The 14,279-nt window shown below is 39.7% G+C and overlaps 5 protein-coding genes and 1 non-coding gene across 7 annotated transcripts; 3 read left to right on the top strand and 3 right to left on the bottom strand.

Annotated features, from left to right (window-relative positions):
• Positions 1 to 1,040: 1,040 nt before the first annotated feature.
• LOC106334258 (mitochondrial phosphate carrier protein 3, mitochondrial) lies at positions 1,041 to 3,311 on the top strand. Its single transcript, XM_013772563.1, has 6 exons — positions 1,041 to 1,495; positions 1,840 to 2,201; positions 2,288 to 2,331; positions 2,422 to 2,636; positions 2,732 to 2,856; positions 2,948 to 3,311. The coding sequence occupies exons 1-6, from the start codon at positions 1,163 to 1,165 to the stop codon at positions 3,006 to 3,008; spliced, it is 1,140 nt and encodes a 379-aa protein (XP_013628017.1). The 5' UTR covers positions 1,041 to 1,162; the 3' UTR covers positions 3,009 to 3,311.
• A 132-nt stretch (positions 3,312 to 3,443) lies between these two features.
• On the bottom strand, positions 3,444 to 3,516 carry TRNAK-CUU. Its single transcript has one exon. It is a non-coding gene; the product is annotated as a tRNA-Lys (tRNA).
• A 14-nt stretch (positions 3,517 to 3,530) lies between these two features.
• LOC106329666 lies at positions 3,531 to 4,295 on the bottom strand. Its single transcript, XM_013768343.1, has one exon. It carries the CDS (start codon positions 4,293 to 4,295, stop codon positions 3,531 to 3,533), a length of 765 nt encoding a protein of 254 aa, XP_013623797.1.
• Positions 4,296 to 6,389: 2,094 nt separating this feature from the next.
• Positions 6,390 to 8,039, bottom strand: LOC106334261 (translocon-associated protein subunit beta-like). The gene is made up of 6 exons (XM_013772565.1): positions 7,760 to 8,039; positions 7,384 to 7,482; positions 7,192 to 7,300; positions 6,891 to 6,962; positions 6,752 to 6,757; positions 6,390 to 6,668 (listed from the first exon to the last, which is right to left on the bottom strand). Exons 1-6 carry the CDS (start codon positions 7,939 to 7,941, stop codon positions 6,543 to 6,545), a joined length of 594 nt encoding a protein of 197 aa, XP_013628019.1. The 5' UTR covers positions 7,942 to 8,039; the 3' UTR covers positions 6,390 to 6,542.
• Positions 8,040 to 8,864: 825 nt separating this feature from the next.
• LOC106334257 lies at positions 8,865 to 11,477 on the top strand. 2 transcript variants are annotated; one of them, XM_013772562.1, is made up of 12 exons: positions 8,865 to 8,951; positions 9,085 to 9,345; positions 9,430 to 9,504; positions 9,655 to 9,716; positions 9,785 to 9,929; positions 10,005 to 10,101; positions 10,180 to 10,246; positions 10,329 to 10,427; positions 10,545 to 10,637; positions 10,727 to 10,881; positions 10,962 to 11,066; positions 11,148 to 11,477. In XM_013772562.1, the coding sequence occupies exons 2-12, from the start codon at positions 9,147 to 9,149 to the stop codon at positions 11,329 to 11,331; spliced, it is 1,281 nt and encodes a 426-aa protein (XP_013628016.1). In that variant the 5' UTR covers positions 8,865 to 8,951; positions 9,085 to 9,146; the 3' UTR covers positions 11,332 to 11,477. The 2 variants fall into 2 exon arrangements, with proteins under 2 accessions (XP_013628016.1, XP_013628015.1); XM_013772561.1 differs by having other exon boundaries at positions 8,918 to 9,345.
• Positions 11,478 to 12,335: 858 nt separating this feature from the next.
• On the top strand, positions 12,336 to 13,565 carry LOC106329665 (putative F-box protein At3g23420). Its single transcript, XM_013768342.1, has one exon. The coding sequence runs from the start codon at positions 12,351 to 12,353 to the stop codon at positions 13,563 to 13,565; it is 1,215 nt and encodes a 404-aa protein (XP_013623796.1). The 5' UTR covers positions 12,336 to 12,350.
• Positions 13,566 to 14,279: the final 714 nt, after the last annotated feature.

The raw sequence follows: 14,279 nt of genomic DNA, 5'->3' as shown, positions 1-14,279 counted from the left end.
TCTTCTCGTGCACTTATTTTAGATATGAGAATAGTCTCGATAGTGACACAACGTGAGAAAGACTTGGCCCCACTCAATTCCAATAATCACAAAGACGATAATGCAATGATCGATAAATGTTAAAAACGATATATTTGATAGCAGAAGCGTAATGTGACAAAAGAAACGGGTTTCAGAAGTTTATTTAAGAGGTTTAGGATACGGGTAGGAACTGGTTCGACCTATTTGCGTTTCGAATTTCGAAGTGAAAGATTTTAATCTCATTGATATTATAAATTATGATTCGTAATTGATTCAAATCATTGCGGGTTCGGTAGGTTCGAATAACCGGTTTAAATTATTTAAAATTTATATATATTTAAAATTTTCAAAATCTAAAAAAAATATATATATTACATATATATTTAAATAATGTATGGTTTGGTATGAATATTGAGATAAAAATTAATAGATATTTCAAATATTTTTGATGTTTTGAATATTGTTTATATATTTTAATTGTTTGTATATATTTTCAAGTATTTAGATAATTTTAAATATATTATATATTTTAAATAGTTTTATATACAAATCTGATTCAGATACATTTGGATATCCGAAATATTTTGATTCGAGTCATGTTCAGTTCAAGTTCTCTAAATACCAAAATTAAATCGATTTAACTAATTTTAGTTCGAGTTCGATACTAATTTTTAGGATTGGATTCAATTCAATTATTTTTCGCCCAAACCCAACTCGGGTTTTAGAAGTTTATTTTCCAACAAAATAAATTATAAATAAATAAAAATGGAAAATTCCGTTATATAATGGGTCAACGGGGTTCACGCCCCTTGAAAAGCCCATGGGCCATGACAGAAATCGAAATTAAATAAATAAAATTGGAAATTTTCGTTATGTAGCCTTTCTAATGGGTCAACGGGTTTACGCCGCTTCAAAAGCCCATGGGCTATATCATAAACTATCACGATGGCATTTCCGTGATTATTTCTAAGTATATGCCCTGTTTCATCCGAATCAAATTTCCCGATAAAGCGCTGAGATTCTCGAGTCAATAATATCATTGGTGTTCTCATTAGGCCAGCGTGAAGAGATCGCAGATCGGACATCGCCACCACAGCTCATTTCCTACGCAAACCTTTTTCCTCCGTTCACCGCCACCGCGATGGACTCTCCCAAGCATTCTCTGATCCCTAGCTTCCTCTATTCATCTTCCTCATCGCCGAGATCCCTCCTCCTCGACCAGGTCCTCAACTCCAACTCCAACGCTGCATTCGCATCCTCCAATCTCGAGAAATCGCCTTCTCCTTCTCCGGCGAAGACGACGACGATGGTGTCTCGGAAGAATTTCTTGATCGCGTCTCCCACGGAGCCAGGGAAGGGGATCGAGATGTACTCGCCTGCCTTCTACGCCGCGTGTACCGTCGGTGGGATTCTCAGCTGTGGTCTCACTCACATGACCGTTACTCCTCTCGATCTCGTCAAGTGCAATATGCAGGTATCTATCTACGTAACCGTTTTGATCCATTACGCTTTCTATGTTATCGTGACTCGTTTCCGCAGATCTACGTCCCTGTGTTGCTTAGGTGTTGAGATCTACGTTTTAGCCTTGTTCGGTGATTGATATGTTTAACCTTCTTGATCTGTGTTATACGTATATTCGTTCATTGAGTTCTATGTTGAATCTAAAGTTGAATAGACGCCAATTCTTGTGCTGCCTTAGCTTATGCGTTATTCAGAACACTTGGATCTGGTTTAGCGTGTTTCTTTTACAAACTTTGGTACTTGACGTTGTATTTGTGGATTGATTCACTTAACACTGATATGTTCATTGGCATCTAGATTGATCCGGCGAAGTACAAGAGCATCTCCTCTGGTTTCGGGATACTGCTGAAGGAGCAAGGAGTTAAAGGATTTTTCCGTGGGTGGGTTCCTACTTTGTTGGGTTACAGTGCTCAGGGTGCCTGCAAGTTCGGATTCTACGAGTTCTTTAAGAAGTACTACTCTGACCTTGCTGGACCTGAGTACACTGCCAAGTACAAGACCCTCATCTACCTTGCTGGTTCTGCTTCTGCTGAGGTTATTGCCGATATTGCTCTTTGCCCATTTGAAGCTGTTAAGGTTAGGGTTCAGACTCAGCCTGGATTTGCGAGGGGAATGTCTGATGGGTTTCCCAAGTTTGTCAAGTCTGAAGGATACGGAGGGTGAGTGTTTGGGCACCAATAATATTCTCTCTCTTTGTTACAGCTAAAGCTATTTGTTTCTGATTTTCTTGTTTTTTTTGTTGCAGCTTGTATAAGGGTCTTGGTCCACTTTGGGGACGTCAGATTCCTTGTAAGTTTCTGTTGCAGTATATCTTTCTTTAAGCATTACATGATTCTTTAAACGCAACAGAGTGCTGATTGATATCTGCAAATGTGACAGACACCATGATGAAGTTTGCGTCTTTTGAGACTATTGTTGAGATGATCTACAAGTACGCAATCCCCAACCCGAAACACGAGTGCAGCAAAGGTCTGCAACTTGGTGTGAGTTTCGCTGGAGGATATGTTGCTGGAGTGTTTTGTGCAATCGTCTCTCACCCTGCTGATAATCTAGTTTCCTTCCTCAACAATGCTAAAGGAGCAACCGTTGGAGATGTAAGTCTATGTTTAACACAATTGCTAGAAACTATTGATTTTGTGTTGCTATAGGATCAACATTGAAGTTTTGATGTAATGAAATGTTGTTGCAGGCGGTGAAGAAGATAGGGCTCTTGGGACTGTTCACAAGAGGACTTCCTCTTAGGATTGTGATGATAGGGACGTTGACTGGAGCACAATGGGGTTTGTACGATGCCTTTAAAGTTTTCGTTGGCCTGTAAGATCCTCTCTCTCTCTCAGTCTCACCTCACTTCCTTTCATTCCCTTCCTCAAAAATGCTAACTCTCAATTCTTTTGATTTGATTCAGTCCAACCACCGGTGGTGTTGCTCCAGCGCCTGCCATCGTTGCTGCTGAAGCCAAAGCCTAAAGACTAAATGATGATGAAAAGGCTTAGGATTTTTTTTGACAAAATAAAGAGACGTATTGTAGTGAGGAAGAGTGAGCTCATCCTCCCGGTTCCAACTTTATTATTTTTTCTTTTTTGAATTTTATGTTCCTGAATTCAGGATAGTGCTCTCTCTTTCACATACTCTTTTCCCTATCATTGTTTCTTTTGGGTTTTTGGGATTGTAATCATAAAAAGATGAGAGGGACACATTGCAAGATAGGGAGAGTGAGCACTCCCACTTACTACTTTTGGTTATATTTCATTTTAAAATCTCTTGTTTCATTTTCATTTGCTTTGTTTTTGCTTATAGAAGCATCAAATTATCTTGTGATTCTGCATACTCCGTAACTGAATGAATGATTATGCTTATTCTAGATGGACAAATAGTTTACTAATTGACAAAAAAGTTAATATCGCCCATCGTGGGTCTTGAACCCACGACCACAAGGTTAAGAGACTTGCGCTCTACCAACGGAGCTAGACGGGCTTTGATGTTCTTGTTCAAACAAGTGCAGAAACAGAAGAGATCAGAGCCCGTTTGGCTAAACAGTCAGCCTTTTGGTTTTCTGATCGTGGAACAAAGGAGAAAGAGATAGATTCAAACGCCGAGGAGATCTGCATGATATCTGAGACGATACCGAAGATTTCTTTAATCTGGAGTTTGTTTTGGATTGCTCTGATGAGCGTTTGACAGTCTGAGTAGACCCTGATGCTGGTGATATCGAGAGATGCGACGGCGAGGAGACCCGATCGGAGTGCAAGAGCTTCGGCCATAAGAGGAGATTTGACATTTTCCGTGCATAGCGATCCGTCGTGGGTTTGTGTTGATGTCGGCGTTGCAATGATCCATGCCAATCCTGCCCTCCTCGTGGTAACGTTCCAAGATGCATCTGAGTTACAAGTCGAGCTATTGTCAGTGCCAGCTTCAGCGCGGAGTCGGGTTCCTTGAGGTAGAGCTCTGCTTTTTTGTGTTATCGTGCCTTGTGCTTGAATCCATTCACGTGCAGAGACTAATCCTCTAAGCATGGCTTCCTTAGGGTTGAGAGTCTTATCTTCGAAGATCAGTTTATTTCTCGCCGTCCACAAAGACCAGCAGATCCAGGGGAGGACGGGGGATGATATACCTGATGGGGGGAGACAAGAGACCTGTCGAAACTTCACCAGCATACTCTGGAAATTATCATTTGCTTCAATGGAGGGCCGTGTTGTGAGGGGGACTCTTTGCCACACTTCTTGTGCAAACGCGCAGTTGAAGAAGATATGCATTGGCGTTTCAACTTCTCCACATCTTGTGCAATTTACATTGGTAAGTAAGCCACGTCTCTGAAGATTTTCCCCAAGTGGGATTGCTCCTTTGATGATAGAATGTTGGTTATTGCTCTTCCAGGTATGAAGGCTGATTGATTTTCGGAGATGATCGAATCCAGAACCGTCTTCAGGCGAAGTGACAGAAGCTTGGAAATGATCTTGTAGAGGACGTTACAGAGAGCTATTGGACGGTAATCAGTGACTTTCTTTGCATCTGAGGTTTTTGGAATGAGCCTAATGTGAGTGTGGTTCAATGTAGGGGGCAAGACTCCTGTTGAGAAGAACCTCTGAACTTCAAGAACCACTGATGAACCCACCACTTCCCAGTGAGATTGGAAGAAACTGGCGGAAAAACCGTCAGGGCCCGGGGCCTTGTCAGGATGAATCGCAAAGAGAGCTTCCTTGATTTCCAAAGGTGTAGGATCTTTCATTAGATTCTCATTGCATTTTGATGAAATTTGTGGTTCGAGGACACTGGAGATTAGGGAACTATCCATCCATTGGTTAGCTGTGAAGAGCTGCTCATAGTACTGACAGATAAGTTCCGCTATTTGATCTTCTTCAAACGTTGGCTCTCCTTCATCATTTTCAAGTACTGATAAGCGATTCTTTGCTTTTCTTCCTTTAGACATCGCGTGGAAATACCCAGTGTTAGAATCTCCCAGAGTGAGCCATACTTGTCGACTCCTCTGTCGCCAAAATTCCTCTTCAGCCTTGTAGGCTTGAAGAAGTTTTGCATTGATCTCGTGGAGGTAGGCCTCATCTGGACTTGGGTTGATCATTGCTGTTTCAAGCTCGTCCTTAAGGTTCTCTATAGCTTTCCTGCTATTTATCTGATGTTCCTTACTCCATTTGCAGATGGCCTTTCTACAAAGATTAAGCCGGGCTTCAACACAGAGATGAGTATACGTTTCCCAAACTTCTTCGATAATCTTTTTAACCTTCGTGTTGTCTCTTAACCTTCTATCATATCTGAAGATTCTCTTTCCTCTCTTCTTTTTTGTATCCAGGAAAGAGAGGAGGGGTCTGTGATCGGAGCCTTCGAAGTTGAGGTATTGGCTTCTGCAGGAGGGAAAGAGCTCTACCCAGTCGCTGTTACACATAGATCTGTCTAATCTGCATTGAACAACGTGAGTCCCCCTTACTCCCCTCCAAGATAAGTAGTTCCCAGAGTGTTTTGTGTCGAACAGATCAAGCTTTGAGAGAAAGGATCGGAACGCGCAGAAAGAACCTTCTGATCTTTCTGGTCCTCCACTCTTTTCGTTGTTGTCCACAATCTCATTAAAATCTCCCGTGAGGAACCAAGCTTCATTTGCATTCGGGTGGAGATCTGCTAGAGTGTTCCAAACCGCTATCCTCTTTGAGTGATCAGGTTCTCCATACACGAAAGTAGCATGGAAGCTGATTCCTTTGTTTGTTATTGTAGTATCAATGAAGTTATGAGAGGTTGAGCGGATGGTGATGTCGATGTCTTTTTTCCAGGTTAGAAGGAGCCCTCCTCCTCCTGGACTATGCGGAGAGACCATGCAATACTTTTCCTCCATGATGCCTTTTAGTTCTTTCATGACCACACCATCGGGGTTTTTTGTTTCTGACAGGAAGATAATATCAGGAGCATTCACCTTGCGAATCTCCTTTAAACGCTGGATTGTTATGAGATTCCCCAACCCACAACAATTCCAGCTCGCCACGACTAAGGAGCCGGGTGTTGAGGTACGTGAAAATCCTTCTTTTTCTTTGAGATGGCCGGGACAGCGTAAATGGATGCTGACATGTCTGCATATCATATGATTAAAAGCTATCGTACTAACGAACCTATTGATTTTAATGAAATTGGAAGAAGGTCGGGCTCGAATCATCACTCATAAGGAGCTTGCAGGTACACGAGCTCGCTCTTTCTATTTTACACATAGAACCTCTTATCTAAACTTTGATCAGAAAACCATAACAAGAAAAAGAGAACTTCATGACTATGCAGAAGAGAGTGCAGACAAAGCCATATGAAGCAGGAGACAGAATGAAAGTAAAATAAAGACCTTCATGACTATGCTCTTATCACGCAAAACCAAAATAACTCTTTAAGATAGTCCTCTGAAACACCAAAATTAAAGTATATTCTCTAATTCGTACAAGTTCTGAAACAGTGCTTAACTGCTAAACACAACAAAGCACCATGCAAACCTTTCTCACCATCGTTTCACTAATTTAGCGTTTCTTCTTGCTGCTCCCTTTTGCTGCATTGGACTTCGATGAAGGTGTTGCTACCAAGTGTACGAACAAAACCACCATGGAGATCACTGAAACGAGTGATCCATATTTTGCCAACATCCTCTGGAACAATTGAAACACAGATAGATTATAAACGGTTATCTTCAATGATTTCACTGGGAGGGGAGAATTACACATCAAATTACCTTTGCCTGAGATTATCAAATAAGCACCAAGAGAAGCATCCAATACACAACACAAGACAACAATGAAAGTTAATAATGAGATGGAAAAAATACATTCAGGATATGATTGAAAAAACAACCCTTAAGAAATCAGATTTACCAGAGCAAGCAGGTCTGTTGGAGGCACGTCTGCGAGGATGTCTAGAGGTAGTAATGGAGTTGAGTACGCTTGCTACAAACAAAACACATAGCACATGATGACATCAATACGCAGATTTTACGTAACAATAGTCACTATAAGACTTGAGTATTTCTTATTAGAAAATTAAGTCGATGGTTTTATAAACTTATGAAGCTTTGTTGCTTTTTTACCAGTTCCGGGTGTATTATGTATGGCTCTAACGATACAAAAAAAAAAATTCACTAAAGTAAAGCACGAAGGGCGCTTATAAAAGGCAAACCTGTAGAGCTGCCTTTGTGGGGATGCGGAAAGTAACAAGAGCAGGAGCACCATGGAAGCGTCCTTTAACCCTGGCCTCTAATTCGAAAGAGTGAGACAGAATACCTCCTCTGCATACAAATATCAGATTAGTAACAACGAAAGGAAGTAGCAAGCTACAAAAACATTTATGATTAAAGGAGGAAGAACTCACGCATCAAGTCTCTCCCATGTTCTTGAAGTGTTTCCATTCACAACTTCGAAAGTTTTCTTATCCCAGCTATTGTCAGTGAGAGTCACATCATACGCCGCCCTGAGAATAAACACCAAAGCCATCTCACGCTTTTAACCGAAATTCATTTAAAATACGAAACTCAAAGGATCAAATCAAATGGCGTTTCGTTTACTATCTATAGATACACCATCGAACGTCACTAATATAATCCATACGATAGATCTAACGATAGCTCAAGTACAACGTCATGATTCTACAGTAGCTAATCTCTTCATGCAAATAGACGATCGGAAACGAGATCATATACATCAGATGGATTGCGGAAAAAAAACTAGCGAAGAGGTAGAGAGCTAACGCAGATCCTTGGTTGTAGATGTCGAACGAAACGAGGACACGCTCGGCGCCAGATTTGAGCCTGTTGAGAGTAGCTTTCTTGTGAACCACCATGAACGGCATTTCCGAGGTCGCGAACGAAGCGGAGACGAGCATGAAAACCGCAACGGCGGAGAACAGAAGCTTAGCTGAGGGGATCGCCATGGTGTTTGATCTTTCGAATAAGATGCAGATGCGAAAACAGATCTGTGATTGATTGATTGATTTCTCTCCGCTCGTGAACACTCCGACGACGACGATATTACCACATTCTGACACGAAAAAGGTCAACGATGGGCCTAATTTGCGTTTCACCTGATAATGGGCCATTAAAAGAGGCCCATTCTAATTAATTAGTTAATTGCATTTTCTTGGGAAAAAAAAAACTCTCATAAATTATTGACAAAAAACCGCCATAAATTAATACATCCGTACATTAATAAATTTTCGGAGTTGACAAAACAAATTTCGATTCTGAATTATATTTTTTTTTTTTTTTGATAAACTAATAAAATATTATGGCTTCAGTATTAGTAATTTATAAAAGTTTTATTGTACAATACACGTTGTAAGACACAGACTGTCTCCTGCCACAATCTATATAGAACATGTTTCTTCTCTAACACCACCACATTACCATTGGAGTCAGATATTCCCTGATATTTATTAACATGATTATCTAATAATAAAGTCTACGCGCTTGCAAATCTGATAATGTGCAAGCTAACGGTTTGTTCATTCAAGACTAGCACGGACAAGCCAACGGTTTTTTATTACCACAATTTCATATTCAACTAATTATTTATTGGTTGGAGTAAGAAAACAGTGTAAAAAAGTGATTTGATTCAGTTAATCAAGGTGGCGGAAAAGTTAAGGAAAGAAACCAAGCGAAATTCTAAAACTAAGAACCGGACAGCCAATTAAAATGAAGCAAGTGGGAATGAGAATTCACATAGTTCCATAAGAAACATAGTTAAAACTTGGATTAAACCGAAAGGCATGTGAGGTTTCTTTTATGGTTTTAGTTTAATCATATAGTATCTACCCCATTTGACATTAAATAGTGAAGCATGTGGGTGGATTGCATCGAACTATGAGAGACCTAAGTGAATCTGTTTCCACCTTCTTCTCTGCTTTGGAACCTTCAAACCAACCTTCCCTCACATGCTCCCTCTGTATAGCTCTCTGAGATTATCCTCCTTTTTATATTTAATCTTAAGCTTCTAATATCAGGATCTATCTGTGTTCAGGTTGTTCCAAAACATCCATATTTTAGCTTATGTTTTTCATTGTTGAGTATGTATTTAGGAAGATGATGATATCTTGTGAAGCAAAAGCGTAGAAGAGAGAGAGAGAGAGAGAGAGGGAGCATGGGGTGTGCTACATCTGTTTATGATTCTGTGGGCAAGAAGAAGAGGATCGTTCAAGAATCTGTAGTGTTTGTTCTGCAGCTCCGTGTTCCTGTTCAGTCTGATCTTCAGCGTCAGCTCAAAGGCGTTGCTCCCAGGACCACCGTTGAGCGTTTGGCATGTCTAAGGAATCAGATTCAGCTGGTAGCTGAGGACACAGGTAATGAAGAATTCACAACATATCTTTCCCCTTTTCTTGTCACGCAAGAAACGGATATTCAAAGTTTAGGTTAAAAATTTGCAGGTGGTTCTGCCATTTCTGAGCTGCGTACAGCTTTGGAGGAGTACTTATCTCTCCTCACCGGTATTGTCAAGAAAAGTATGGCTTCTCAAATTTTTGAAAGTTGTAAATTAGTGTGCTGTAAAAAGTCAAATGTCTTTGTTTTTTGCTGTAAAAAATGAAATGATTTTTTAGATTAGTGTGCTGTAAAAAAAACAAATGTTCATATCCGAATTTTCAACTTTGTAGAGAATGATGGCATGGAGGGATGTGTAGAGTTCAAATGGAAAATCCTTGGAGATGGTCGAAGAGTAAGTTCTTGTTAGGTTTTGGATTTGTTAGTTGTTATGTGTAGGAGTTGATTAAAATGTTGAAACAGGCAGAGTTATGTTTCACAAACATTTGGATGGAGATGCTGACAGTGATCCACATGATGGCTGCTTTGGCATTGACTGAAGCTAACTCTCTCATGACTCCGAAGGCCTGCTCTGATTCTAGCAATAGCGTCCGTGTGGTCTCCAGTGGTCTGTCTTCTTGAATCTTCACACTTATCTTTTGCTGTTTGTTACAAAACTAATTACTATGTCACTATCATTCAGATTGCAGGAGAGATGCAGTTGACTTGCTGCTCAAGGCGTCTGGATACTTAGAGTTCTGCATCCGAGAGATATTGACTCGCTTTCCTCCTGATATTAAGTATTAATCACGAAGAAAAATCTAGGATCAGACCTAACATATATATATATAGAGACTTACATAGGTGAAAATGTGCAGGAGTAAATTGCCAGATGATATGCAGGAGAGTGTTTTACAAACTCTATCTATCCAAGCACTAGGCCAGGTTACACACTTTGAAACATTGACTCCTAAAACTGAACCATGTATGGGTTTTAATGTGTTAGTCTCATTGAATATCACTTCAGGGAACTGAGATTCAACTAGGATTAGCAGTTGATAGCCAGAAAGCTACACTTTCTGTGAAGAGGAGACTTGCCTGTGAGCAAGTCATCTATTTCTCCCAGGTCCTCCTCATAGTTTATAATACATCTTGATTACTTGTGGCATGCTTTTAAGACATTCATATGTTTTTGCCCTAATCTCTCTATTAACTTATGTAAATGGTCCAATTATGATTTCAGGCATATCAATGCTTGTCTGGTTGTGAAGTAGTCAGCCACGGATGCGCCAAAAAGCTTCTCCGGTTCATATACTGGAAGTTTCTTGAAGCAAAGGTATGTATGAAACATCTACTGTTGGAAAGTGATCATACAGTTACAATTCATTTAACCTCTCTTTTATGTTCTGTTTTTGTTCATAACAGGCTGCGGCATACTATTACCATGGACTGGTAACAGACAAAGGAAACGAGCCAGCTTGCCACGTGAGTGCGGTGTGTTGTTTCCTTGCAGCTGCAGAGCTCCTAGCAGAAAGCAAGAAGGCTTGTTTCAGCTTCTGCTTAGCTCCTCCTGTCACTAGGTTTGTGTTTTTATCACAGATATCAACCACACATACTTATCAAGTGAACTATGAATTGAACCAGTATGTTTTTTTATCAGGGCTCCTCCTATGTGGGGTGTCATGAAGCACTTGAGCCAGAAGATTCCAGAAGTTGCTTTTAGGAAATCTCAAACGTATGGATACTTGCTTGAAGAAGAAGAAAAGTAAGCGTCAAGAGTATTGATCTTGTTAGCATTATTTAAACTGATTTAAATTAAAGCTGATGGTATGATAATAAACCACAGGGCAATGCAGTGTTTACCAGAGCTCCCAGACTTTCAGTTGTCATTGAGACCAGAAGAGTTTGAGCTACCTGAGATAGAAGCTGGCTCTTCTGAAGGAAACCAAACCCATTTGCTTAGTGAACATCTCGAAGACTACTCCGATAATCATGATGATGATGAAGATAATGATGAGCTTGATCATTGAGCAGCACTCTCTACACATATTCTTTGAGTATCTTACCAGTTATATAATTGTAATGTAATAGAGTTACTTCTTTTGCAGTACTAGTTTCTTTCGTGTCAAACAAACGTATGATACTTGTTTCAGTTTTTAGTATAGTATGCATTATTCTCTATCTGAGTGACTAATTACTTTCTGCTAATAAGAATTTGGAAGAACTTAAGAGAAATGAGTGACTAATTACTTTTTGCTGATAAGAATTTGGAAGAACTAAGAGAAATGATGTTGTTAGGCCATGATTATCGCCGTCTTATTAAAGGTTCATAAGGGGTGGGTCCCAAACCAGTTTTAGCCTATACGTTGTGAGTAAAAAAGTGGATGTCGTGTGAGGCACTTAAAAACGGCACACAGTATACTGTAAAATTGGAAAGAGCTATATAGCATGAGCGTCACGTCATTGAGTAATGATGAGATGTTGGATTCCGCACGTACCAACTGTTGTAGAGGCGGTTAAGGATTATTCAGCGCTGAACGGAAAACGGTGATAGAATCTCGCCGAGCTAGAGACGATATGTTCATCCATCTTTTAAAAGTTAAATTAATGTTTGATCACAAATGCATCATCCATCAACGATAAAATAGTATAGTTTATCAAAAAGACTGATGCATGGATTTTAAACTAAAATCGAAACGATCATTTATCAAAAAGGTAGCCTTGTGAACTATCCTCTTCCTTGTTGTGTCTTCGGTTGTTTTTTTATCTACGAGAATCACAAACAGGAAAAGGAAAGTTTCTTTTTCTTTTTGGTTTTTATCTCCTAGTCTGTCTTAATTCGAGTCCTGTTCCTTGAGGGTTTCTGTTTTTTTTTTTTCTTCTCCTAATTAATTTGGGTTCTTCTATCGTAATATATATCGAGAGGATCGGAAGAAATATGTAATCTCTAGACAGAGAGGACAAGAAATAAGTTGCTTTTTTTTTGTTTTTCCGTTGACCTAATTTGTTCGGACAAGAAGGAATATAGTGATTTGGTTAAATAGATTTTATGAAGAAGGGGAAGAAGATGTCGGATCTTCCAAGGGATATCGAGGAAGAGGTGCTGTGTCGAGTTCCGTTGACATCTCTGGGACTTGTCCGATCTACTTGCAAAAGGTGGAACATGTTGTCCAGATGCGATCACTTATTTGCGAACAAGCACCTTGCTCATCTAGCAGCAGAAGCAGCAAAGAAGAAGGACCACCCTCTTGTGGTTACGATGATGAATTATAGGGTTGAGTTGATGAGATTGGATCTTTCCAACGAAGACAAAGTTGTTGTTGTAAATCCTGAAGCTAAACTTGCTGGCCTAGATCAAATCGATGTGCGTGAAATCTTTCATTGCGACGGTTTATTGTTATGCATTCCCAAAGAAGACCACTATAGGCTATTGGTTTGGAATCCCTATTGGGGGCGGGGGCAACCCAGGTGGATCGAGCACACACATAATCACGACTTAGTGGACACGCATCTCTTTGGTCGTTTGGACAGGTATTCGTATGGTCTCGGATACAACAATAGTTCCCAGTACAAAATCCTGAGATTTATTGATTATCCCCCAAATTTCGTTGAGTTCAAAATCTACGACTTCAACTCTGATTCATGGAGGATTCTTGATCTCCCTCCTCGTCCAGACAACTGGAATATAAAACTTGATGAACGCGGGCTATCTTTGAATGGCAATACCTACTGGTTTGCATCAGAAGCTTTGAATTTTGATGCCATTTGTTTCTTAGTCTGTTTTGATTTCACAACAGAGACATTCTCCCCGCCTTTGCCTCTCCCCTTTGAGGCTTTCCCTGACGATACTTTGATTCTATCATCATCATCATCATCATCATCATCTAGTGTTGGAGGAGAATATCCTCCTCAGCTTGTGGTTTTATTCCAGTCTATGGATACATTGGAGATGGAGATCTGGATTTCCAATACGACCGAGAAGCCCAACGCAGCCCTGTCCTGGAACAGCAAGGTTTTCTTATCGGCCAATATCAAACAACTCATTCACCCCCATTATAATTTTCTTCGGAAATCTGCGTGTTTCTTCATTGACCAGGAGAAGAAAGTGGCGGTGGTTTTTGATAAAAACGCCCGTATGGGTGCCGCCACTCGTGATATGGCTTACATCTTTGTTGGAGGAGGAGTGGATGATGAGAAGAAAGCAAGAAGCGTGTTTACCAGAGCTCCCAGACTTTCAATTGTCATTGAGACCGGAAGAGTTTGAACTGCCTGAGATAGAAGCGGGCTCTTCTGAAGGAAACCAAACCCATTTGCTTAGTGAACATCTCGAAGACTACTCTGATAATCATGATGATGAAGATGATGATGATGATGATGAACTTGATCACTGAGCAGCACTCTCTACAGCTATTCTTTTGAGTATTTTACCACTTATAATTGTAATGTAATACTGTTACTCTAGAGTTACTTCTTTTACAGTACTATAGTTTCTTTCGTGTCAGACAAACTTCATTTTGTATTTAGTTATAAGATGGAGATTCATTTTGTATTTAGTTATAAGTTATAACAAGTTGATGCACATACAGATATCTTACGTGTTAAAATGAAATAAAAAATATAGATTTGCGACTTACATAATAAAGATGTGTTAGATAGCACAGAGAGATAAAAAAAAAGAGAGTTGAAATTGAAATTAAAAATAAATGGGATAACCGAAGAAGCCATCGCATGTGGTGTTGAGAAGGTAAGTTCTTGGTGTCGACCATTTTTAAATAACCAAAAATATTTTTTTATATATTTATTGTCATTGACACAATTTTTAAAATGTTTAAGGACCAATTTCTTGGACATGATTGTTTGTTTTAATTTGTAATGTGTGTGTGAGTTGTATACTTGTAAACCATAAAAACATGTGAGTATGATATAAGAGCTTTATGTTTGATTGAATGAATTTCATGAAACGTTAGAGAAAATATGT

This window comes from Brassica oleracea, chromosome C3 (genome assembly GCF_000695525.1).
Source record: "Brassica oleracea var. oleracea cultivar TO1000 chromosome C3, BOL, whole genome shotgun sequence".
NCBI classification, from domain to species: Eukaryota; Viridiplantae; Streptophyta; class Magnoliopsida; order Brassicales; family Brassicaceae; genus Brassica; species Brassica oleracea.
The sequence above is the reverse complement of the archived record's forward strand: the minus strand, read 5'-3'. Positions and strand labels throughout refer to the sequence as shown.